Genomic DNA, 27,136 nt, shown 5'->3' on the forward strand with positions numbered 1-27,136 from the left:
TGCCGGGCGTACACCTATAAGGGCTGGCGGGGAAGGGGGGGGTCCGGTGGTGTGGGGTTGTCGGTGGCGGAGCCGTCCGGTGAGCGGCCGCCCACGGGCGCAGGCTTGTGTGCGTGGGGGTTCTCTGTTGGAGGGCCGAGCTCTGGCTCCTGGGCAGCAGCCCCGCCCGCCTCGCCCTGTCGATCTTTGCAGCGAGTGGCAGTGCCGCGCCGCGGACCCCGTTCTCCCGGCCAGCGGCGCCCGAAGGATGCGGAGCGGCGGAGCTCGGGCGGCGGCAGCGGCGGCGGGGCGCCGCGGGGGGACCCTCCGCTGCGCCGGGCGCGGGCGCCGCCGTCCCTGCGCGCTGCGCTGGGCAGCAGCTCAGTAAGCGCGGTGGCCGCGGCGGGAGGAGGCGCGGGCGGGCCGGCTGCGGCAGTCGCCGGAGGGGCTGCCAGCCGCTCTGCGCCGGCGGTGGGGCTGCGCGGCGCCCGGCTCTGGGCAGGACGCGGGCGGTGCCGCCACAGGTGACTCGCGGCCCAGAGGCCGTTTTCCGTCCCGCTGCCGCTCAGCCGCCCCTGCGCGGTCGTGCCTCTGCGCCGCGGCCCCCTGCGCGAAGCCCGGTCCGCAGCCGCTCCGCTGTGCCTGCGCCACCGGCAGCGCCGGGGGACATGGCTCTGCTCCGGCTTCTTCTCCTCTTGCTCCTCGCCCAGCGGGGGTTCGGGGCTGCCGCCGCTCAAGGGCAGGCGGTGCGGGGCCGGGAGCGGCCGCTCAGAGGAAAGCAGCCTATTTACAACCACATCAAGAGCCAGGAGAGCACCATCTTGGAGCAGCGGCTCGCTGAGGAGGTGCCCCAAGACGTGGCCTCGTTCCTCTACACGGGTGACTCCCGGGAGCTGCGGCGTGCCAACTGCTCCGGGCGCTACGAGCTGGCCAGCCTCACCGGCAAGTCGCGCTTCACCTCGCACCCCTCCCTGCACGGAGCCCTCGACGCCCTCACCCATGCCACCAACTTCCTCAACATGATCCTCCAGACCAATAAGTCGCGGGAGCGGAACTTGCAGGAGGACCTGGAGTGGTACCGCGCCTTGATCAGGAGCCTCCTGGAGGGAGACCCCAACATCTTGAGGGCAGCTATCACGTTCAGCACGGAGCCTTTCTCCACCCCGCAGGTTTTCCTGCAGGCCAGCAGGCATGAGAGCCAGGTCCTCCTGCAGGATTTGTCCTCCTCGGCTCACCGCCTGGCCAACGTCTCTGTGGAGACAGAATGGTTCCACAGCCTGAAGCGCAAGTGGAGGCCACATCTGCACAGGAAGGTCTTAAACACGGCCCCCAAAACTTCGGAGAACAGCTGGAAGAGGCGGGAGAGCTTCACTGCTGATAAGAACCACATCAGGTGGTCCTCACCTTACCTGGAGTGTGAGAATGGGAATTACAAACCTGGCTGGCTGGTGACTCTCTCAGCGGCTTTCTATGGGCTACGGCCAAACCTCCTCCCCGAGTTCAGGTAGGACTTGCTTTCTATTGAGGAAAGGGTGAGGTGGGGATCTGGTTCTGTCCTCCTTTAGGGGTAGCGTCTCTGGAGTGCCCTGATCGGTGTAAGCTGTTCAGTCACACCGCAGGGGCAGAGCCACCTCCATGGCTTGTGGAGCTATGCCTTCGTGTGCCTTAGGGAGCTCTTGCTCAGGGAGAGAGCAGCTTCCATCCTCAGCTGCAAGCATGGCTGTGTTCTCTGCCCCCATTGAAACAGGTGTGCCGGTGGGGTAGCTCCTGGCCTGCTTCTGCTGGCAAGAGCTGCAGCTGCCAGTTGTAGTTTCTCATTGCAAGAGGAGAATTTTTACTGAGGTGTTGCCTCTTACTACACTGCAGAGTTGAGCTTCGCTTGACCTCGGCTAGGAAACAGCATTGCTGTGCTGGTGAACTGTGATACCTGGTCTTCAGAGCACATCTACTGAGGGGTGCTCCAGCCTGGACAGCATGGCCATAGGTGAAGGAGTGTTTGTGGCTGCAAGTCTGTCATAGGGCATGTGGCTACCACGTGAACTGGCAGTAGGAAAGCTTGTCTCAGGACTCTCCTGTTATGCAGCTGTGTAGTCCATACCTGACACAGGGGGAGATTGTTTGGTTTATTGCTGTTAGCCCCTGGACTCTGCCACTGGGCTGCAGCTAGCAGAGAGCAGGTAGAAAAACATCCATTCTTATGTCCTCTTCTTTTGACAGCAGAGAGGAATTTCTCCAAAGAGTGAGAGCAACCTGTGGGTACAAGATGTTGGATTTTCCCACTGGCCCTTCTGTGGTGGTGCTCTCGGGTAACTCTGTGCCCTGGGAAATGCCCACTGCCCAGAAGCAGCTGCAAGGAGGACAGAACTTGCTTTTTGCTGTCAATCAGTAGTGGGTAAAGATGGAAAGGAACACAGCAGCTAATAGGTGTTTGTGAGCAGTTTTCCTGAGTTTAGTCCAGAATCCAGTGGGATCAAACAGGTATTCTTGAAAGAAACCAACTTCAATCTGAATGCAGAGTGGCTGCATATTTCTCTATTGAATTACTTTTTGCCTTGAAATTTTCACACTTGGGGGGCTGGTAGAGTTAGGGTAAAATGAGCTCATCTGCAGACCCTGCTGAAGTCCTCTCAAGACCAAAACAGAAGATAGCTCTATTGCAGAGCTCTTCTAGACCCTAGCAGGGGATCCAGAGAAGTGCAGAAAACTTCACAGATGATTGAAATGCAATGTTTCACACTTGATGGGCTTCAGGGTGCAGAGGAAAGCAAAGGCCTCAAACCAATACATAGGCTGATAGGCTTTTGCTGAGGGGAGAGGTTCAAATAATGTGAAGAACCACCAGGAGGGGGATGGGGTGGCAGCTGCTAGCCAGCTAGCTGAGAATTTAAGATCGTGATGGAGCTTAAGTCAAGCTTCAGTCGTGACTTCAGTGAAAAGTAGAAAAAAACCCATGTCTTTTCAGCGAGAGTCTAAAGCTTCAGTCTCAGCTCTGTGCCAAGATTCTGTGATGGCAGGAAGCATCTCAGTGGTGCTGGTTTTTGCTCTGATGGCTCTGGTCTAAAAGAGCACACCCAGGTCCCCCTGGCCGGTGGAGGCAACCAGTAGAGGTCCTCCGGGGCGCAGTACAAAGCGCTGCCTCCTTTTCCTCACCTTCCCAGTTTCTCTTTGCCATGTGGGAGTCACTTCAGTTGAAGGAATAGAAGAACCTGTGGTCATGCAGACACGTCAAAGGGCGTTCATTAAGTACATTTAGACTTGGAGAACCTCTTCTTATTTGGAAAAACATCTTTCAATGGGATCTACTATGTCAGTTCACAGTGTTCTGTTGCTGTTGTGCTAAACGACCAGGGCAAAACAAACAAAATTTTGTTGTATCAAAACTAAGGATGAGTTGGTAAACATTTCTGGGAAAATGTCAGTTTGGTTTTGGTAACAATATAAAGAGCGGCAGGTGGGAGAAGTCCGTCTAAACATGTGCCTCCTCTGGCCAGACTAAATGATAGCTCAAGGTATATTACATTTTAAGACAGGGTTCTAATAAGACCTTATTTGGGATACTGAAAAAGTCACTGCAGCCACAGGGGAAATACATGAGCAAAATCCCCTTCCTCCAAGATTCATGGGATGTCTTAGTGTTTGCAGAGAGTTTTATTTATACTTGATAGGCACATAGCCTTGGTGTGAGCTCTGAGTGGTGGCTTAAAGCATAAGCATGTAATATAAAACTGTAAAATCTAATGGAGTTATTAGAACATTAGTATTAATTACTCTAAGATGCCTCTTGAAATAAGCTTTATTTCCCCCTCACCATCTGTCTGAGTGACACAGTGGTTTAACTTTAAGTTCCTGCTTAAGGCCCATATGCTAAAAAGCATTATGTATTAATCTTCATCTTTGGAGAGAGCCACATTGGTTCTCCCAGCAGAGTATCTCTCAACCATCTGTTAGGAGCATGTTAATGGATCAGTTTACATGCTCCTTCCATTTAATAGTCTGGCATCAGGTCATTTGTGGTGAGTTAGTGCATGCCCCTTTAATATTCTTCTAGCAGTTGATGTACTTCTTTGCTGACATTAGGTTTATGGTGTGGTGCATTAGGGTAAGAGATATTCAGGAGCATGCTATCCCAATGGAAGAGTTCCTTCAGATTACAGAAGGAAATCCATTGCTCCTGCTTCTTGGTGTCTCTTCTGTTACAGTAACAGTAGTGTAGCAATGGAGAGTTTAATGCTGGCAATGCTCATGATTGCAACTGGTTATGTTCAACATGTGCTGCTACTGCAGGGCTGTTGTCAGTGATGTTCTGAAACTGCAGCAACCCCTCTCCAACTTTGTTCTTCATGTCTTGAAGGGTTATAGTGCATTCTGCCAGAGGAGGCAAGTGTTTCAGGATGGGGCCTCTCACAGCTTGCTACCTGTCTTAAATTTCACCTCTCACCCTCTCCCCCACCTTCTCAAGAGATGACAGCCAAGCTGTCCAGAGTGAAGGCCAAGGAAGATTGACAGAATGTGGTTGGTTATCTTGCCAAGGCTGGCACTGTAGGCCAACACTGAGATGAAGTGGAGGAACCAGAGGTAACTTGATTGTGCTGATAGATGACCCAGAAGCTGTTCACTGACCATTAGCACCAGCTCTGGGTGCTGACTCTGCAGCTTCTTAGCAGTGCATTCACTGATCTTTGGTCTGCCTAAAGTGCAGAGAGCATTACCGGCTGCTACCAAATATTCTCATTCAGAAATGAGGATCTGCAGAGATGAGAAGTGATCATCAGTGATAGTGACCAATCCCTTCAGCATTTGTTACTGATCTTCAGCGACCCTCCTCTTGCTACTTCTTGGCACAGAATGAGAGTGAACCATGTTGTGTGGGGATGTCTTTGCAGCCCTGATGTTGGAGTGGAAAGGTGTGAGAAGCTGTATGTTGTGAGTGTGTTACCTTCTCTTTGTTGCTTGGCCCATGCAGAGGAAATGGAAGGTTTTCATTGCTTCTGCAGGCTAGGAGACCAGTGGAGAGGATCACTCCTTGATCTGGAAGAAAGGTGTGCAAGTAGTCAGCTGCTAGGAACAAACAAGTTTAAAACAAACCAACCCCCCCCAAAAAAACCCAACTCCTCCTGGGTCACTGACTTGATCTCCTGCTGCCACAAGCCCTCTTAATGTCAGCAGGTGATCAATCTTAAAGCAGGAGGGTTTCACTCTTGACTCTCCAGTCCATTGACATGTCAGGTTGGATGGCTGCTTCTGATTCCTGATCCAAAGTCTTTGTCAGTTCTCCTCCATTTATTCCTGTTCCAGAACTGTCTTCTCTGAGAAATAGCTCTTTGTGTTTGTTGCCCTGAGCTATTTATAGGCAGCAATCCCTTCTCCACCTTTGTTTACTAGACTCCACAAACCAGCTTTCTTTAGCCTCCTGTTATAAGCTCTCTGTTGCCATGGTCCCTCCTCTCCAGTCTTCCAGTATTTCTTGAATGCGGTTAGATTCATGTGCAGTGTTTCAGCCTTCTGCAATGACATCAGTTTCCCCCAGAATCTGATGAATGAATTGCTGCTTTTGCAGTTCAAAGTGTTCTCCTGCCTGGTGCTCTCATTTTCTTTAATGTGTTGTCATAAGCTAATGTTTCTGGGACCTGGTCATTGCTCTCACACTGTTTTCCATCTAGGAGGTCAGAGTATCTTTAGGATGCAGGGGCATTTTTATCTCTTCCTCCATGTGCAAGCAAGGCAGGTTTTCACCAAATCCAGGGCAGCAGGTGTGATCCTTTTTAAGGACAACTGGAAGAATACAAAACAATGTCTTTTTGTGAAAGAAAGGTACACAATCAGCAAGCTGAGTAAGGTCTCTTTTGCTTTTTATTTGTATTTTTATTTTGTGGGTTTTTTCCTCTTTTGACAAGCCCTTGTCAGAAGTCCTTTCCCGGTTCTCCTGTAGCCCACTTCAGGTACTGGAAGACTGTGCTGAGGTCTTCTTGGAGCCTTCTCCAGGCTGAACAGCCCAACTCTCTCAGCCTGTCCTCATAGGGGAGGTTCTGCATTTGTCTGATCATCTTTATGGCCTCATCTGGACCTACTCCAACAGATGTCCTCCTTGTGCTGGGGATCCTAGAATTGGATGGAGTACTCCAAGGGGGGGTCTCATGAGAGTAGAGGTGTATGACAAGTAATTTCTTAAGGAATATACTTCATCTTCTCCCAGATATTCCAGAGCTATTCATTTCTTTGGTAAATAACCATGAAAGAAAAAGATTGTAAGAGTGAGTGACGTCTTTTATATGTGGTTTAATATCTTCCTTTAGTCCCCTTTTTTAGTTTCTCCCCAATCTCTCTTTAGTCTCTGTGTTGAACTAATGAAGGAAGTAGTCTCCCATAACATCCTCATAGAACAGCTCAGGAGATGTGGCTTGGATGGCTGTCAGGGAGGTGGAATGCAAACTGGCTCCACAACAGAGCTCAGAGGGTCCTCATCAGTGGCACAGAATCAACTTTGGAGGCCTGTGGCCAGTGGTGTCCCCCAAGGATCAGTACTGGGTCCAGTTTTGTTCAATATCTTTATCAACAACCTGGATGAGGGCATTGAGAGTGCCCTCAGCAAGTTCTGATGATACAAAACTGGGGAGGGGGGGTTGGCTGACACCCCTCAGGCTGTGCAGCATCCAACCTGACCTGGACAGGCTGAGAGCTGGGTGCAGGCAAACCACATGAAGGTCAATAAGGACAAGTGCAGGGTCCTGCATCTGGGGAGAAATAACAACAGGCACCAGGACAGGTTGGAGGCTGCCCTGCTAGAAAGCAGCTCCACAGACAAAGACCTTGGAGTGCTGGTGGGCAGCAAGTTCTGCATGGGACAACAATGTGCCTTTGTGGCCAAGAGAGACAATGGGATCCTGGGATGCACCAAGAAGGAGGTCCAGCAGGGCTAGGGAAGTTGTTCTACCTCTCTACTCTGCCCTGCTGAGACCACACCTGCAATACTGTGTCCAGTTTTGGGGCTCCCCAGTTCAAGAGAGACAGACCTGCTGGAGAGAGTCCAAGGGAGAGCCATGAGGATGATTAAGGGACTTAAGCATCTCTCCTATGAAGAGAGACTGAGAGCCCTGGGGCTGTTTAGTGTTGAGAAGACTGAGAGGGGATCTGATCAATGTATATCAATATTGGAAGGGTGGGTGTCAAGTGGAGGGGGCGAGGCTCTTTTGGGTGGTTCACAGGGATAAGCCAAGGAACAACAGGTTCAAACTTGAACAGAGAAGATTTCACCTCAACATGAGGAGAAACTTCTTTCCAGTGAGGGTGACAGAGCCCTGGAACAGGCTGCCCAGGGGGGCTGTGGAGTCTCCTTCTCTGGGGACTTCCCAAACCCACCTGGATGCATTCCTGGTCAGACTATCCTAGGTGATCCTGCTTTGGCAGGGGGGTTGGACCTGATGATCTCTTGAGGTCCCTTCCAACCTCTGGCATACCGTGATGCTATGAAATTCATAATTGTTTGAGGAGGCTTCCTGATTTTTTGTGACATGATACGTTAGTTGCATAGTCCTGCAAAGAATGTTTAAATGGTGAGGCCAATGTTTTTCTATACCAAGCCCTGAGCCTTGTAATGTGATGGAAAGTGTGGGGGGATTTAGAACAAGTTTTAAAAATGAAATAGAATAATTTATTTCCTGGAACTTTTGAAAAATCCTGGATTTATATTGCTGAGAAGAGGTGGGAACAACAACAACAAAATCTTCGTATAATTGTCATCTTATACACCCCCCCAACCCCCCAGTATGTTTTAAGTATCTAGACAATTGTGTGCCTGCCTTTTTCATAGGAGGTCATGGATAAGGATAGAAAACTGGATGATGATGATGAAACAAAAGGAACAAAGAAGGATTTCTTTTGTAGAGACATGATTCAGCTTTCTGCATGTTTGGAGAAACAGAAGTAGCTTTGGAAGAGAGAAGTTCAATATGGTCAGGAGAGGACTGAAGGGCACTGCATTTATGTGCACAGCTGTGTGGCACATGGGAAGCTGCAGTGGAAGGAGTTAGCTTTTGGGGTCAAACTGCTGTTTCTGCTCCTCTGTTCTTTACCCTCCCCCACTTTGGGCAAGGCTTCCAGCACAGCAGGTTATCAAAGCTCTTCTGAAAGGAATGTTCATGTGACAACCTGAGCTGAGATTCACCTCCAGGCCTGTCACCTCCTGTTCTATTCCTGAACTTGGGCAGAGATAGAGAAATCTTCCTGAAAGTAAGAACCAGAGCATTGCTGTGTTGGGTCAAATGAAGGGCTTACCTAGCCCTGCCTCCAGAAGCAGCTCCTGACCGGTACTTAGAGAAAAATAAGAGCAGTGGCAATGCCATGTTCTCCTATTTTGGTTATATCCCCTTTGCAAATAATAAACAATAACAACTGCTTTCTGTACTCCATCTGAACAAGCCTTGAAAATAAGTCTGGATTAAACTAAGCTCCATGGTTCTGATTCACTCTTTAACCCATTTTTGTCTTCTACAGTGTAGTTTGCAGTTGGATTTCATAACACAATTATGAACTTTTTGGGGAAAAATTTCATTCTTTCATGGTTTAAAATTTGTACCATGAATCTAAGCTGGCTGGAGAGATCCCAATTCCCATGGTAAAGAAGCACTTTGAGAAGTGTTTTTTCATCTCCTTTAATGTCAGGCACATGTGGTTGACTTTGTCACTGGCTGGCCATTTGTGGTCATCTGTGAATGTGTTGAATAAAGAAGGAAGGGATAGCTGTGGTGCCCAGCTTGTTAACCTTCCTGCATGTGAGAGCTGACTTCTGCCCCACTGATACCTGCAAGAGTAGCTCAAAGGTTGGAGCCTTCCTAGCTCTGAAGTGTTCTGTGATAGAATTACTGCAAAGGCTACCTCTACTCTGAGCAGTCTTTCTTTCTGTTGGCCTTACTTCAGGTTTTACTTCAGGCTTCCTTTTTTTTGTCCTGTGGTATTTGAAGAGGTTTTTAATTCCTAAAGCTGCTTCTGAAAATGTCTTTTCATCTTGCATTCTTGGAACTGTGTATGTTCCTCACTCAGGTTTATGTCTCTCTATGCTTTTTTTTAATGTTGGCTTCCACTTTTTTTTTTCAGTTTTAAAATTATCTGAACTATCTTTAAATAAATATTCAGTGTCAGATGATTTGGTCTAGTTAGGCTGAGGACTCAATCTCAAAGGTATCTTCCAACCAAAATTGTTCTATGATCCTATGTAGGATCCTTGTAATTCTCTTGTTCCTGACCTCTTTTCCTACATCCCTTTCTATACTGTTCCTTGAGGCCCTTTCTTTCCACCTGCCTCTCTAACCCCATGGATAGTAATGAGAACACTAAAAAAAATATGCTGGTTTCTTACTAAGTAGCTTGAATTTGGCTCCAAGAAAACTGTTTCTACAGGGAGATTGATGTAAGTGGTACCTCACCATCACCTTGCATTCCTATCCAAGGTGATGCTTTGTGACAGTTAAGGTGCCAGCAGTAACTTGAATGTCCTTAAGCACAAAAAAAACCTAATAAAAGAATCACCTCCTGAAGTATCTAGGAAGCTCTGACTAACCTGCAGGGAAATCCCCAGAGAGGCAGCACTGCATGCCATAAATCTGAAGGTAGGTTGAAATCTGAAATAATCTTCAGAAAACAGAGGATTCAGCTTTTAAGTATTCTGGCCCTTGCAGTACTGTTCCAAATGGCCTAAAGGGATTTTCTTTGCAGGTGAATCCTAACTCCTGTGCCCACACTGCTATTCTGTACTCTCCAGTTAAGTTTATTTTTAGTGAGAAGTGGTTCTCTGGTGAAAATGCTCTGGCTGAGGAAGAGGGTAAGGCTCTGTCTTAAGAAGTTAGTGGTTACTGCGTGACCAGATGAAAATCATGGAATGGTTTGGGGTGGAAGGGACCTCTAAAGGTCATCCAGCCTGACCCCTCTGCAAGGAGCAAGGACATCCTCCACTAGATCAGGTTGCTCAGAGCCTTGTTGAGCCTCATCTTGAATATCTCCATAGATGGGGCCTCAACCACTCCCTGGGCAACCTGTTCCAGTTTTCCACCACCCTCATGGTATAGAACTTGTTCCTAATGTCCAATCTAAATCTGCTCTGCTCTAATTTCAAACCATGCTGTAATTTAAAAATCCTGTTGTATGTCAGGTCCCAGTGACTTTCTGCTCAGTTCCTGGGTGTTTTGTGAAGCTGGCTGGATGTGCAGAGGTGAGAGTTTAAAAAATACTAGTGGTGCAGAGTCCAAAAGCTTAGCTTGCAGAAGCAGCTGGATCCTGCAGAGCCTGGCCATTGCCAGCAAGACCTGCGGCTGAAAGCCACTTCATGTGCCACCAGGATTAACTGGGGATGCTCTGATGATGCACTCAAGGAGCCTCAAGTGTCAGGCAGTGTGCACTGTTGAAAAATAAAGTTCCTGAAGGTGTCAGCCTCCAAAATGAGAAGAGTCAGGAAAGAGATCTGCTGTGAAACCATGGGCTGTACTGATTGCAGGATCCATTCATCTGGAGGGGAGTGGGGAGAGAATTGGGAAAATCCTTTCTCCTCGGTTTGTGAAGAGACACTATGTAAGGGTGAATGAATGTGGCAGCAAGAATCTGGGCAGGCACTCAGATTTGGGGGATGATATCTGTTTCAGCATGTGATAACCATGCCTTAGACCTGAATTCTGACAGCTTGCAGTGCTTACAAGTACAGAAACAACCCTGCAGACTTAGAAGGCAAACTTTGCATGCCTGTTCAGCTGAGTTGTGACGACCTCTGTGCCAAAATCTTCTGAAGATCTGGAGGACAAAAATACTGTTTGTCACCATTTTAGTGTTGGCAGACTATTATTCTGTGCAGTTCTGGCTTAAGCTGCCAGGGAGGAAGAGAACATGCTCCTCCTGCTTTTTTCTGGTTATGGCTTAAGAATATAGGCAAAAAAACCTGCTGTAGAGAGGTTTTACACCATGTTGTGACAGTGAAATATTATAACTACTGCCGCTGTCAAGATAGCTAGTAGGTTGGGAAAATAAGCTTAAATCAATTCCTGGCACAGAGCTGAAGGCAAACAGCATGCCAACAGACAGTGGTACTGGGAATGAAGGCAGACATGAAAGCCTCTTAAATCAAACCCCTGACCTGACAGAAAATCCTTGATGACATCATTCTCCAGTGATTATCTCCCATGTACAACACAACTCATTCTTCCAGAGCTCAGTGTTAAACAGGAAGGGGCCATCCTTAAGTATATTTTTGGTGTAGGGACTGTAAAATCGTGGCAGAAACCAAATATTTATTGTAATAAGGAGATTAACAAAGCATAGTTACTTACCAGATGGTCCCCAATTACCAGTAATATTGTTACTAACTTACCACTGGGGCTTGTGCTCAGCCAGGCTGCACTGTCAATGTGGATGACTGTGTTATACTGACAAGCTGAGCCTGCTCTGAAACTTGGTATTTGCCTTGACTGCTGCTATCAAGACAGCAGAGCTGCAGTTATTCCTAGTCAGTTCAATAAATACAACCCTTAGAGCTAGCTGGTCCATATACATTCTAGGAGGATGTGTTCTTCCATATGTTCCATTTTCCAAATGCTGAATCCAAAATAACTGAAACTGTGGGTGGCTAAACAGGCTCTGCCAGCTACTGTATTAATCACAGATTTTCAGAATGACATCACCATGTGCATAGCAGTGTACTCTGTGTGAGGATGGTGGGGTACAGGGCTGAGAGCACAGAATCAAACAACCACAATGCTAGGGGTTGGATGGGACCTTGAGAGATCATCCAGCCCAACCCCCCCTGCCAGGGCAGGTCATAGAAAAACGCATCCTGGTGTGCTTTGTCTCCAGAGAAGGAGACTCTACAACCTCTCTGGGCAGCTTGCTCCAGGGCTCTGCCACCCTCACAGTGAAAAAGATTTTCTTCATGTTCATGTGGCACTCCTCTGCTCCAGCTTGCACCCCTTGCCCCATCACTGAACATCCCTGAGCAGAGCCTGGCTCCATCCTCCTGGCTCTGTCCTCCTGACACTGTCCTGCACATGTTTATCAACAGGAATGAGGTCACCCCCCAGGCTGCTCTTCCTCAAGCTGAAGAGCCCCATGTCTCTCATCCTGTCCTCATAAGGCAGAGCATCCCAAATGAGCATTAGGATGTTCTTCTGCTTTCTGACTCCTGACACTAGCCCATAGCAGTAATTCTTCACATTGCCTCATGTCTGGTACAAGGCCATGCTCAGGTGCTTGCTCAGTATGCCACTTCTAGGGAAGTTCCTTGGAAATTTGTGTATCCCTTTGTACTGACCCTGTGCTTCTGCAGGGCCTGCTCATGGAACCAACAGCATGCTCTTAAGATGTTTCTCCTCTCCTGGCAGTGATTAGTTTACCCTGAATTTGCAGCCTGTGCCTCCCTCTTCATGAAGGTGTTTGTAGAGGGAAAGGGGAGCTTCCTCTCCTACCAGTTCAAAAACAAAATACACAAGGGAAAAGCTTTCTGTGTAAAGGAAATGAAGATTTGCTTCCCTAAGGTGTTTGAGAGGCTCCCAGGTGAAGCTGTTGCACTCCTGATAAGGATAAGGCATCACTGGTTTTCCTACTGCATAAACTGATTTCCTTAGAGTAGTCAGAATGGTGCTTATGCTTGAGGGACCCTTGCCAAGGTTATACCTTTGAGGTTGCTTCCAATCCAAACCATTCCATGAATCTATGACTCACAGCACTGCTGGCTGGCAGAGATGGGGAGATAAGGGTTTAGGTGCTTGCTGGAGGAGGACACTGAGCCATGGAGGGGAAACCTGAAGGTGCTGGAGGCTGGGGTGTCTCTGGGCAGAGCAAAGGGGAGGGTGTTATCATCATTGGCACAGGGGTGCAGTGCAGCCCCTGATTCTGTACTTGGGATCAGCTGGGGAGGTTGCTGGCCTCAGAAGTGCTGCAGCTTCTTCCTTGTCTTTGTCTTAGTTCTTCGCTGCATTGGTAAATGTGAAGGGCATGAAATTGAGTGTGTAACTCATTCTTACCTGCTGCCTTGCACTTGGTGTGTTAGGTGTACTGAACTCTTGCCATGATGCAGCTCAGTAAGGGTCTCACACAAGGACCTGCCTGCGGTCATGGCTTCAGCAACACAAAGCTTCTCTTTTCAGAAATCTCATGCAATTCCACATTTAGAAGGCAGATGTAGTTCAGCTTTGCAGGTTTACAGCGTCCTCAAGAAGTTTAACCTGTTTCTGTAGCTGCTGTGCTCAAGGTTGCTTTTCTGTGTTTTCAGAGGTGTTGTCAAGGTGGACATCAACCTGCAGAAGGTGGACATTGACCAGTGCTCAAGCGAGGGGTGGTTCTCGGGGACACACAGGTGTCATCTCAACAACTCTGAGGTATGTCTGTCCCTCAGGGACTCACCTGTGCTTTCAGTCTTTTCACTGGCAATAGTTTTCTGTGGTACAAATGCTCTAAGTGTATTTCATAGGCTGGAAAAACCAAAATCTTTCTGCAGAAGGCATTGGGACGTGTGTGAGTTCAGGAGCGTCTGCCTTGCAGGAACGTTGGTGTTAAAAAGTTACTGTGCAGAAATAAGAGTTGCAGGGCAAAAAGAATACTAGCAGTGAAACAATTTGTGAAGTTCTGCCTGCAAGTCAAACAATTATTTATTTTTATACTCCCAGTAAATAAAGGTTTTTAATGTCAGTGTCGCTTTGAAGCAGACAGCCTTGAAAAACCACAGTGAAAGTAGCACAAATGCTAAGAATTGTCCAGATAAATGTGGGCTCTTGGTAAAATGATGCAGAAAACCAGACAGAATTGAATACTCTTAATTCTTAATGGAAATGCCAACATTTTGACAGAGCTGACTGAATGTTTCTGTTCAGCTCCTTGCTGCTTCCTCCTCCTTCTGAAGTTCTGCCTGGCTCCGTCTGTCAGCATATTACCTCTCACTCAGCCTGACCACTCAGTGTTGAAAGAGACCTTACAACGAAATAAATACAATGTGCTTTGGTGTTCTGGGGTGGGTTTGTTTGTGGGGTTTTTTTGTTTGCTTGTTGGGGGTCTGTTTGGTTTTTTGGTATTTTTTCCTTTTCCTTGTGGCATATGATGTTTTCTAAGACACCCACAGAAGGCACCTCATGCACTTCTACTCATTCAGAAAAGACAATTAAAATGGAAGGAGGGTTGACAGTTCTCTACCACAACTCAGATGATGTTTGCCTAATTTGTTACAGAATCATAGCATCATTTGGGTTGGAAGGGACCTCGAAAGGTCGTCTAGTCCAACCCCTCTACGCTCAGCAGGGACATCCCCAACTAGATCAGGTTGCCCAGAGCCCTGTCCAGCCTCACCTTGAATATCTCCAGGGATGGGGCCACAACCACCTCCGTGGGCAACCTGTTCCAGTGTTCCACCACCCTCTAACTTCCAACCTAAATCTCCTCTGTAATTTCAAACCATTGGCCCTCATCCTATCACTTTGTAAACAGTTCTCTGTAGCCTTCCTATAGGCCCCCTTCAGATACTGGAAGGCTTCTAATTTATCAAAGCCAGACCTAAATTTAGATGAAGTGTTAGTTTTGGTGAATTCATCTACTAACATTTTTGTGCAAGAAAATCTCAGCAGTTTTGTAAACATGTTTTTAGCTATTTTTTACTTGAGAATATTATTTTTTGGTCTTTATTAAGTACTTTTTGACTTCCGAATTCAAGAGAAGACTTTTCTTCTGGGAGGAAGACTATTAAAAAAAAAAAATATTGTTTCCCATGAGATCTGGTAGACCTTGGTTGCTACTGTATGCTGGTTATCCTGAATGTGGTTAGATGTTTGGGCGAGTGCTCCTCCTTTTATTAATGTCTTGTAAGCAAAATTGTCAGCAGAGGTTTGGGACTTTAAGTTGTATTTCTTCCACCAATTGAGTAGAGAAGGAGGGGGGAATACTGAAAAGACTAAGAAAAAAAAAAAAGCAAGGAAAAAAGATCAGTGGTGGGTTCAAAGCTTGCCCTTTGCTGTAATGGCCTCTGAATTGTGCTTTGTATTCTTAATGCAGAGGAAAACAGAATCTGACCCAAACTAAACTGCATCTAATCCCACAATGACAATTCCCTTCCAAATCTAAGAGTATGGAGAGCACAGTGCAAAAAGTTACTCTCTGGAAGGATTTGTTGGAGAAGAGGAGGGGAATAAAAGGACTTCTTCCACTCTTCACAGTTTCCCTGGGAATAAAGGAATTTTTATTTCTCTGTAGAATTTGTTCTGGTTATGAAAAGGGATTTGCATGACTGTGGCATTCAATCAAATCTACCTTCCATTTAATTATTTTACAAGGCAGGTGGAGTGGCCTTTAGGAAACTGAGTGCAGAATGAAGTTGTATGAAACACAACCTGAAGGGTTGCAAAATACCCATTTTAATTCCACAGTCTTGAGTGCCTCAGTGGAGAATCTCACCTCTGCAATTTGGTTTCTTACTGTGCATGAGAATCTGAGGTGGCTGCCTTGGGACTGCTGAGGGACAGGGACTCCCCAGCCTTGAGCCAGGACTGGATTCTGTCCTGCTGAGAAGCTGGTGGGTGCTGCTTCTCTGCTGAAGAAGGAAGTAACTTTTCTTTGACTTAAGAAGGTACATTTCAGATCAGTTCTTCCTGTTGGATTCTGGGGTGTGCTATTGTAAACCTGGCTGTGCTCCAGTAAGTTTCTTTGCAGAGCTTTCCTTGGTGGTGTGCTTTGTGCTGTTTTGACAGTAGGAAGCAGGCTGTTTGCTGGTGTTACAAAGGAGGCTTTGTTTTTCCTGCTGGACAGCTGCATGGTTTTGTTTTCGTAGCTTGCTGTGACATTGTAGTGCACCAGTGAGTCCCTGTGATGCAGAAAGGAACTGAAATGGCCATTGCAGGGCAGCTCTTTAATGAGTGATGCTGTACCTGTGAGAGTGGCTCATGTTCACACCTCCAGATGTTAACAGCATGGGTAAGGAGATGAAAAGCCATTCATAAAGTGGTATTCAGCCTGTATGTGGAGCAAAAAGCTGCCAGCTGTTCTTCCTTCTCTGTGACACTTGTTAGGGTGTTAAATCAACAAGGCTGTAGTGGCTGAGAGCAGGATGTGTGGGGAACACAAACCTCTTCTAACAGCAAGCAGGGAGCTCCTTTCCTTACTGTGCCTGAAGAGGAGGAAACTCCTTGTTTAATACCAGATGGGGAGTTGCTGGGAACAATATACAGAGAAGGTCTCTTTCCTTTTACCCTCTGGGCACCACTTGACGAGAGTTCAGTCTGATGGGGACTCCCTGACTTTTCCAGGCAGGTCCCATATGCTGCCTCTCACACTTTGTTTCATTGGAATGTACCCTGTGGAATGAGGTAAATGACATAGTTGTGCAGCAATGCTTTCCACACAGTTTGCCTTATAAGTGCTGATGGAATGATATTCCCAGTCCTCTCTTGCATCTTTTTAGAGGCAGATACAGAAATACCTGCTGACTCTGGAATGCTCTGCCCCAGATTACAAAGTCTGCCTCCAGCAGAGTAAGGAAGAAGGCAGAAATCTCTGGATTTCCAGTTCTGCTTAAGCTAGACCCTCCTTCCTCTCTCTAGTTCTGCTAGGTGAGCTGAGTGTTTGGGGCAGCGTTTTTGCAGACCACTTGGTAAGCTTTTGCCATAGTGAATTCCTGAAAGTGTTTACTGCACAGCCCATACTACATGGCCATGGTATAAAGATGAATATTCCACAGATACAACTTCCCTCTTCCCTAACACTGTGAAAATACAGAGAGGGGGAAAGAATTAACTTAGGAAATGGACAAGAGGAGAAAAGAAAAACAATCATAGAATGGTTTGGGTTGGAAGGGACCTTAAAGATCTAGTTCCAACCTGCCATGGGCAGGACCTCCACAACCTTCTTGGGCAACCTGTTCCAGCGTCTCACCACCCTCACTGTCAAGAATTTCCAGTCTAAGTCTGTCCCTTCTGAAGTTTAAGTCTTCTCAACCTATCACTACAACTTAGGGGTTCCTAAAACCCTTCTTTGCTTTGTCATATTTCAGTGGCTAAAACCTGCTAGACGCTTCACAGAGAAAATTTTCCTATTTTCTGTGTTGTCCTGAAGTATTCTGAACAAAAACCAATTGAGAATTGGGAGCTGGAGGTGCCTTACAGGGAACATAAACATCTAGTAAACCAGTGGTCTGCATGTGCTAGGGAGGAAGAAGGAAGGAATGGCTGGGACCCAACATCTACCAGCAAATGGATTGTTGTTGAGAGCACTGTGTTGGCTTCATGTGCTCTGGCACTGAATCAGTAGGAGATGATGCTGACTGACACTGAGATTTGGAAGGTCATCAAGAATTGCCTGATGATATGATGGAATATTTGTAGTGCTGGTCCCTTTTTGAAAGAAAAATAGGCTTTGGTTGGGGAGTTAGTGCTGCAGCTCCTGTGCACAAAATGCTTGGAGATACTGTTCCTTACATGTTGGTGTTCCTCAGCAGGTGGATTGGTGTCCCTGAAATGCTTTGCTTTATGGTGCCTTCCAATTTCATACAAAACAATAGCAAGCACTGGGAACTTCTTACACTCCCCATTTTCAAATGGGCTACCTAAACTGCTAATACAGTCCTTTTCCCTGCTGTGTTCTCTCTTGTGCACAGGACCCCTATATCCCTAGTTTCATAGCAGCCTAGATGAACTGAGAGGAGAGTGCCTCCCTTCAGCTTCAGAATGACTGGAAAGTGCCCACCCTAAATAGGCAGAAAGTTAGGTGAGACTTTACCCAGGGAAGCCCAAATGCAGCAGTGGCTAAAGTCTATTTCAGTTGGGATTTATTTATCATCTCGTGTTTTTGTTTTATCACCTAAAAGGAGGCTGCTGGCCAGGTGTTCATTTTTTGATTTGGAGGAAGAAGGGACAGCACAGAGCTGCAGTCTGCTTTGTTCCCTCTACCTTGACACCCAAGTAGGGAACAGGTCCCCCCAAAAAATGCATGGGCAAGAGATTTGGATTCTGGGGGGCTGCAGCAGATGAGGCAGGTGATATCTGTAGGGCTAGAAATAAAGAAAATGAGTTGGGTAGAGAAGAAAATGATGCAGGTAACTCTGAAATTAACAAAAAGAAAAGATAGTTACCCAGTAAACCTGAAGGGATTTCCTTGTGCAGGCAGGGCTGGCTGTGGGGGTAAGAAAATCAGCATTTTCACCCTGCTTGAAGATTTGTCTTATTCCTTCCCCATATGTGCTGCCAGCAGCTGCCAGTGCTTTTAGTAACAACTTCAGAGTCCTTGTTGAGACACCAACAATGAAATGAAGGCTGAGGAGTGTCTGAAGACAGCAGCTGGCACAGCCCATTGAGCTCGGCCAAACACTTCCAACCCAGCAGCATCAGGCTGTGACAAGCCACAGCGGACTCCACACTGCTCCCCCATCCTTAATCAGGCTGCCAGCAGCTTGCAGTGCGAGGCAGGCTCAGCTGACATCCCTTTGGGTGTCAGAGTATTCCACAAATGACAGCGTGCAAAGATATCTGGAGGGAAGGAGAGAGGCAGAATAAACAGAAAAGCTGCATTGCTGTCTGTGGTGGTGTGTGTGGAGCTGTGTTTGCACAAAGATGCACAGCCTCACTCTGTGTATTTATTCTGCACAAACACAAAACTGAGAAAGGAAAACAAATCAGCAGTGCAGCCAAATATCTTTTTTTTCCCTGTTGTTTAACAGAACATTGGAGATGATTGTGCTTTGTTATATTGTATGTAGTGTTACAGACAGCCAGTGGGGAAAAAAGAGGGAGAAAGGAGCTGAGTAAAAATAAAATCATTATGGGGACTGAGTTGGGGGTGGGGGGGGAGAAGCCAGTGCTTTCCAGGTTTTTCAGACAGATGCCTTCTAGTGCCTTTGTCAAGCCAGGAAAAGGCTATTAGTGCACATACTGTGTGAGGGGAGGCATGACAAGAGGTCAGCACCCAAAGTTGTAACCCACTGGGTAATATCCAGTATCACTGGTTCTGCTTGGTACTTGCATTGTATTTTCTGTCTTGTCAGTTAGGAAAAATACAGTCAGAATTGAGGGGGCTGGGGGGATTGAAAAAGAAGCTGCTGAGTGAGCAGGGTTTGTGGAATGTAGTTAACTTCCAATTCAGAAATAATCATCACCCTTGGAGGTACAGATTGTAGCCACAACAGGGAGAGAGAAGTGCCCATACCAGCTGCAGAGTCTTTGCCAGGATGCCTTCCCTCTCAGAAGAAAACAAGGAGACAAATAGTGAGTGCTGAAGGGGCAGTCAGAGAGAGAAGGGAGCAGCTGGGTTCAGTACACAGCTAAGCCAGAGGCAGTGCTTCCTGGCTGCAGGAGCAGGAAGGTGAATCTGTTCTCAGGCTGATGGCTGCTCACACAGCTGGGTGTGTTTGAAGAGCATGCAGCAAGCACAGAGAACGTTTCAGATGCTCTTTTAAAAATAACATCATCTGCATTCAGGGGAAAAGTCCCTTTGTGACAGCACACCAGAGCTGATCTGGCACTCCCTCAGACACAGTTACATAAAGTAAGGTGCAGGTTTGTCAGAGCTTTCGGTGATAAGCAAGGTGCTATGAAAACCAGTTTCAGTTTCAGGAAGAATCAGGTTGCTTAGCTACAGCATCTTGGCCTCCTTAGAAAAAATTGGTAAGTGACTCTGTGTTTTGCAGGAGCTGATCTTGGCTAGCAGTGTTTTCCTCAAAAGAAGAAAACCTTTGCAACCATTCCTGTCATCCTAGTTAGCAGGTTGAAGTAGGAGCATTTCAGTTCCTCTGGGTCAGTTTTGTTTTTCCTTCCCCCAGATTTAAGGAGTGAAAAGCAGCAGATGATTGGCTGAAGGATGCTGTCTGACAAGGCAAGTAGCAGGGAGGTGTTTGGTGTCTCTTGCAGCTGACAGGTGATGACAGCACTGCATCACTTCCCAGTTCTTGCAGTTCTGCTGCCACAGGTTTCAGATCTCTGCTGGACAGAGCATCTCATTAGGCACCACCAGTTAGCTGAGCTGATGCTTCTACCCAAGGGGGATCAGCAAGGGAAGAGGTGGGGCCCAAAAGTTTAGTTGGTTGGGAGGATGTGGATAAAATACATCTAGTGGGAGCAAAAGGGAAATTGCAGAGAGAGAGATGAGTGCAAAGAGCTTTTCCCTGGAGGCAGACTAGAAGCTGGCTGCTGGTGGCTGGGGTGAGAAATGGAAGATCAGCGTCTGCTGGGAGCCACAGAGTCTTGCAGCAAGGAGCCTGGGGACTGTAGCTAGGCTGGACTGTGCTCCTTGGGCAGGCTGTTGGTTACCTTCTCCAGATGTGAAGTGGCAGTAGTAGTGTCAGATCTGGGCACAATCAGAGCACAGCTTCACTCAGAGCTCTCACTTGTTCCCACAACATTCAGAGGGCTGTAGAATACCTGAAAAATGTCACTGTGCATAAAATTGTGCATTAAGCATGGTCAGGCGTGTGCAGTTAGAGAAATGTACAGCATTGTGGTATTAAAGCATCTGTCCCATTCTGTGTGAGGGCTGACATGCTTGGCCTGGAAGGTGTGCAAGGAAGATGTGCATCTCCCGTACCTTGTGATGAAGCCTGTTAACCCCATCCCTCCCCATCTTTCAGCTGGGATGCAGGAGCCAAATGACCAGCTCCAAACTGATAGACACTTGGACACCAACTGGGCTGTGATCTCCAGGTGTGCTAATTACCCTCTCCACAGTTTGGTTTCTGCAGAAAGGTTCCCTGAGCTTGTGAGGTGGAGAAGAGTCTTGGTGTGCTCCAGCCAGGAGCATCTTCAGAGTAGGGTTTTTGGGGTGCATTACTGCATGCATCCACCTCATGCTGCAGACACTTCCAGGAGGAGTTAAGCATCCTGGAACATATTTGAAACCTGTCTGACCAGCTTGCTTAGTGATCTTGATTTGTGAAGCTGCCAGCCTGCTGATAGCAAAATCCACTCTTGCTGCTCTTGTTGTCATTGGAAGGGACAGCAGCTTCTAGTAACTGTGCAGGCTCTGTTCCTGACTTGCATACTTAGCTGTTTGCTTACTCAGACAATGTACTGCAGAGGGGTTCTTGGGTGCTAAAATGCTACAATTCTACTCATGCATGTCTCCCACAGTTAATTTTGTTGCAAAAACATGAGGCTTCAGAAACAGTAAAGCAATGGGTAAAAACTACTCATCTGCCTTATTTCAACAAAAAGCTTTCATTAAATGTAGTAACTCTTTCTCCTGCCTTTTTTTTTTTTTTTAATGCTTCATGATATCTCACAAGAGGCAAGTTTAATTTAGCCTTGAGATGAAAGCTCATTCCCCTTTTTTTTTGGTATAACAAATTAAAATTAGATTGAAAACACATTAAAGATCCCAAGATGAAAAGCTAGAGAGGAGAGCTGCTGAATCTTCACATCCAAAGTAAGGTTCTGAGGCATAGTAAGAGCCTTAATGGAAGCAAACTCATTTAGCTTCATTTTTGGAGCACAGTTTTATAGCACCAGACATTCCAATACCATTATTTTCATTGGGGACTTCTGGCAGGAGGTTGAGTGTTTCTCTTGTCAAATGAATAAAACCTGCTTTGGGTTTGCCTGTGCTTTTGTTTCCAGGTAACAAATTTTGGGACTGGTTACACCAGTTTGCACACCTGCATAATGCCTGGATGAGTGCAGGTAGCTGAAGACAGGATTTCATGTTTCATGCTGAAGACATGACCTCTCAAGTGTTGCATGAATGCTCAGGGGGCACCACACCTCATAAGTGATGCCCCAAAAGCATGACCTGTAGGAGGAGAAAAATGGCTGGGGAAAGCCACTGTGAGCTTAGTGACAACTGGTCCTACCTATCAGAGTTCTGTTCTGAACTCAACAAAAGCCAAGGGATCCTGGCACCCATTTTTACAGAAGGTCTCTGTTAGTAGAAATCTTGCTTGGTCAAACTGGTGATCACATTCTGTGGCATTTTCTAAGGTCAGCACTTAACTCTTGAAGAAACACAAAGGAGTAAGGGCCAGGCAGTTAGAGATGCAGCAGCACAGCAAGGCTCAGCTGTCTTCTTCCTCTCTCTGCTTGCAGCCCTTTGCTGCTCTCAGACACACCACAGTCACTGCTAGGCAGTGCCTGCACTTTTCTGCTGTAAGCATTTTGGAGTGTGAAGATCCCAGGAAGTGGTTAAAACTCTCATCAGCTTTTTGTTTATGGTCATCAGAGGGAATGATTCACAGCTGGGTTAGAGCTACATCTTTCCCAGTGACTTTTTTAGGTGTCTTGGCCCAGCACACCATGGAGTGTAGCTGGATCTCTGTTACCTTGAAGATGTTGATGTGCTGCTGCCCTGAGTTGCTGTTGTCATCCAAATCTCTCTACAACTCTTCACTGTCACTAGTCCATCTCTCTACAACTCCCTGAAACTCCTTTATAGTAAGGTGGCTGTTGGCTTCTTCTCCCAATTAACTAGGCATAGAACAAGAGGAAATGGTCTCAAATTGTACCAGAGGAGGCTTAGATTGGATAGTAGGAAAAATTTCTTTCCTGAAAGTGTGGTAAGGCATTGGACAGGCTACCCAGGGAGGTGGTGGAGTGACTGTCCTTGGAGGTGTATTGAGTCGGTGTGAGCTGAAATTCCCCCCCCACCGACAATAACCAGGCTAGCTCAGTCTGGAAGCAAATGAAAAGCTGTATTTACAAGCAGAGTCTAAAATCTACAATGAAATGCAATGAATATGTACAAATATACAAAATTCACAACATTCACAAATATATACAATCAACAGAAAAGCACAACCGATCTCCCTTTGCTTCCCCCCAAGGGGACCCTCCCAAAGGGGCCTCTCTCTCCCAGGAGCTTCCCCCCAGACCCCCCTGGACAGAGAAGCAGAGTTAGTTAAGCAGAAAGTTGTTAACTTAGCTGCCAAGGTCAGTATGTGTTATCTTCAGCCAGAAGAGAAGAAGAAACAGCAGCCAGACAGCCCAGCAACTGCCCCCACTGCCGAACGCAGAATGTGCCGAATGCCTACTTTGTTTTGGGTAATAGTTCTTAAACATTTCTATCTATCCAATGGAAGTGTTTAGAACAATCGTTATTTTGCTTTCTTACACCCAATAGTGACTTATTTACACTCTTTCACTTTCTCTGTTCTGAACTTTGCAAGGAAAAATTAAAAAGACAGTTTCAAACCATCACATGTATAAAAAAACCTAGACATGGCCCTTTGGGACATGGCTTAGTGGCCATGGTGGTGTTGGGCTGATGGCTCCACTTGGTCTTAGAGGTCTTTCCCAACCTTAATGATTCTATGGAAGTAAAATGCTTCACCTCCTTCTCTGTGGTACAGGTAAGTATTAGCACAGGGATGGCTTCTGGGTCAAAATAAATGCTGTAGTAAGCTTGAAGTGGAGACTATGGAACATTGTGAATCCCCTGCAGTCTCTCCAGTTAGGACAGTTCTTTCTGCTGATGTGACTGTCAGTGTGGGAGATGTTAATCTACCTCTCTTAGCACAGAAAAAGTAATCTATGAGCTTCAAAAGTATCCTAAGCTTTTCCAACCAAGTTCTGAGTCTGCTCTGTCCATATATAATTTAATGTTTTGCTTCAGGTTGGTGACCATGGCCCATGCAGAGCAAGCATCAGCAGTTGCAGGGAGCTGGATGCATTTCAATGGTATCTGGAAACTTGCTCAGTGATGTTTTAGCCTCTTCGTGTCTTAGCACATTTCTAATTTTTGATCCTTTTCCTTGCTTGTGTCTGAACAGTTTTGTTGTTTCCTGATGGCTAATGGCTTCCACTAGGAATGGCTGCTGCTGTAGTAATGGGTATTGACAGACACATTGCAAAGCTTCGGGAGGGAGCAAAATATGATCTACTTAGGCTATCACTAACAGAAGAGAAGAAAAGTAATTCTGTGGAACAAAAGAAAGCCTTTTAGTCTTGTGAAATGTTGCTTCTGGTCTTCTAGAGGAGTCTTCCTAGAATGGATATTTGAAAACACTCCAGGTATCTTGAAATAAGACTCTTGAAAACAACACAACCACTGACATTGCTTACTACAGTTGACAGGTGTGGTTTCCCCTGAGAGCCACCACACACAGCATCCTACAAAGCTGGTCAGACTTCAGTGCTGACTCAGCTGGGGTGAAATGTCTTAGCTCCCTGCCTCTGCTCACTGTAGTACATTTTGCAGGGAAAGAGCAGGGGGGGGTTCTGCCTTTAGCTGTGTTATAAGAAAATGTGACTTGTCCCTCCTTGTTCACTTTCTCTGTGGCTGGCATTTTATCAGCTTCAATCCTTCCTCCAGTGAAGCACATCTGTTCCCTGCTGGCTAGTCCCACACTGTTCAGCTCCTCACACTCATACACATTTTCTCCTTGATTTCTTTTTTGCATGCTTAGCATTGCCTTTGTCACAGGAGACTGAAGCTCCCATGAGAAGCACAGGTTAGAAGCACTCTCAGCTTTTGCCATCAGGAGCAGTGCCTAGAGGCAGCAGAGCCACAGAGGCTAAAGTGTTCCCATTCCTTTCTTCTTTGGACTTGGATCACAGAATCACAGACTGTTAGGGCTTGGAAGGGACCTGAAAAGATCATCCAGTCCAACCTCCCTGCCAGAGCTGGACACACAGTGGTGACTTGTCTAAGACACCAGCAGCCTGTGCTGACCACATGGCTTCCAGGAGCTATTGGCTCTCTTTTTGGGGACAGAAAATGTAAAGGCTTGGCTGCAGTTGGCAGCACTTTCCCTGATGACTGTGGTGTTGTTCAGGCTGTACATCAATACACTGCACTCTCCTGTGAGAGTACAGACAACAGCACAGACAGGCAATGCCTATTCCTAGGGCAGTTATTTTTGTTTTAAAGTAGCTATTATCCCATTGTTCATTTTAGTCTTGAAAACATCATCTGAGCTATTAAGTTTTTCTAATTTTAGGGCAGACATTAGCATCCTTATCCAAGCAGCAGACACTGGATGTTCGTGAGAACTAAGATGAAAAGGGCTGAAGCCTCCTCACCTCGCATCCTCAAAATCATTGCCTGAGTGGCGGTACCCCGTCAGGTAGTGTGGTTGTAGCTGGGTTACTCTGAAGCCCACTTTGACCTTTACTCCCTAGTCTACTGTGGCAGTATCCATGGGAATCATAGAATCATTTAATAGTTTGGATTGGAAGGGACCCTAAAGATCTCTTCTGCCCCCCACCCCCATCTATGGTTTGTCTTTAATGTTTGAAAGGAGGTGTAATTAAAAGGATGTTCTTTAGCACTGGTTTGTAAATGCATTTTTTCAGATAATGATCTTTCTAGTCTAAAAAGAATTCAATGAAAACATTACTTGGGACTCACAGGTCTGGTGTGGTAAAGACCAGCAGAACCCCTAAATCAAAGCAGAATGTACAATTTGTCAGCAAGCATCATTCCCAAGTGCAATCAACTACTAAAAAGAGGTAAACAGTTAATAATTGGAATGACATCAGCTGGGGGGAGGGGGAGGTAATCAGAATGGGGGAGCTGAAGTCGTTGTGGTTCCGAGTGTCTGGTTAATTATTGCATTTTAGTGTTGAATTTTGTGTTGGGGAGGCACATAGTGTGCCCAATGTGCCCAAGAAATGAATGGCCAAGTGAGATGGTGTGTAAGAGGGAAAGGAAGAGATGAGCCAACAGTGTTTGCCTGCAGCCCAGAAGGCAAATTGTGTCTTAGGCTGCACCAAGAGCAGCGTGGCCAGCAGATCAGAGAGGCCCCATCACTGGAGATATTCAAGGTCAGGCTCGACAGGGCTCTGGGAGATCTGATCTAGTGAAGGATCTCCCTGCAGACTGCAAGGCTGGGTGACACTGGGAGGTCCCTTCCAGCCCAGACCATTGGATGATGTGTCTCTGTCCTTGTTGGTGTTGCTGGACACAGCCTGCTCTGTCATTAAACAGTTAGCTTGGGAATGAAGCTGCTGCACACCAGCCCTGCTCCCAGGAGACTCTGCTTTGTGTCTCCCAGCAGGATATGCCTTTATATGACCATATTGGAAACCTGTGGTGACAAAACCGCTGCAATTCTGCTGCTTAGAATGACAGAACTGCTGAGGTTGGAAGAGACCTTTGGGATAGAGCTCACAGTCTCACCATTACTGCTGAGCCACTACCACTAAAACACAGCCCTCAGTGCCACATCCATTTGTCTTTTGAACCCCTCCAGGGATAGGGACTCTACCTCCTCCCTGGGCAGCCTGTGCCAGTGCCTGAGAACCCTTGCTGGGAGGAAATTTTTCTGAATATCCAACCTAAACATCCCTTGGCACAACTGGAGGCTGTTTCCTCTTGTCTAATCACATGTTGCATGTGAGAAGAGACTGACTCCCACCTCACCCCAACCTCCCTCCAGAGAGTTGCAGAGAGCAACAAGGTCTGCATGCAATAGCAGGGTGTCTGAGACTTTAAATGACACAGTCACTGCTTGACATCCATGTTTTCCCCTGGCAACATTCCATAAGTGTCTTTTCTTGAAGAAAGTGGTCAAAAGGTCCTAAGACCTTCAGTGGTTCTTGCAGTAGTGTAAAACCTGTGCCAATCCTTTCTCTGCTGTGAAAAGATGCTCTGGCTTCTCCTGTGCTGTTAGATCTGGGTGGTGTTGGAAGGTTTCTCCTGGTAGCTTGGATTGGACAGCAGCACCACAACATTCAGAATGTCTCGCTAGACCTGTCCAGTGGTGGAACAAAATGAGGCTGTGAAAGTCCAGGTGTTAAATTAAAAAATTGTGGGGTGTTTTTTTTTGTTGTGGTTTTTTTTGGGTTTTTTTTTGTTTGTTTGTTTGTTTGTTTTCTCTGTTTAGGTATGGAAAGACTTGAGACTTCAGGTTTTATGTGCACTGGTCTCACTGGAAGCTTGCTAATATTTCTGTGTTGCTTTTATGAAGGTTTAAATCAAAAATTAAAATAACCCAAACTCTCGTGTCAATTGTGAGAAAGCAGGAAAATTGCCTTCAGTTCCACTGGCCTCTTTGCACGAGATCAGGCCCAAAGAGAGCCTCGCAATAAGCCTTTTTTTCCTGCCACTAGATCGTGGTGCTTATAGAAGAACAAAGTTTGGTCCCTGTTTACTTTCTCTGGTCAAATTTAGACTTAATATTTGCTGTTGTGTTTTTTTTTTTTAATGACACTGGTTCCTGCAATACAAAAAGCAATGAGACAAGGGATACATTGCAGGGTGCTTTCTGGTGCTGCTATTGGAAGAGATAACA

The 27,136-nt window shown here is 46.6% G+C and overlaps 1 protein-coding gene across 1 annotated transcript in view; it reads left to right on the forward strand.

Moving 5' to 3' along the window:
- The first annotated feature begins 647 nt into the window (after window positions 1-647).
- The window catches only part of GPR158 (G protein-coupled receptor 158), a 146,551-nt gene continuing 120,062 nt past the window's right edge, over window positions 648-27,136 (forward strand). The window contains exons 1-2 of the mRNA XM_054390227.1: window positions 648-1,483; window positions 13,223-13,328. Coding sequence (XP_054246202.1) covers window positions 648-1,483; window positions 13,223-13,328 — 942 coding nt within the window. The remainder of the gene's footprint in view (window positions 1,484-13,222; window positions 13,329-27,136) is intronic.

Source organism: Indicator indicator, chromosome 20, assembly GCF_027791375.1.
Source record: "Indicator indicator isolate 239-I01 chromosome 20, UM_Iind_1.1, whole genome shotgun sequence".
Lineage (NCBI taxonomy): Eukaryota > Metazoa > Chordata > Aves > Piciformes > Indicatoridae > Indicator > Indicator indicator.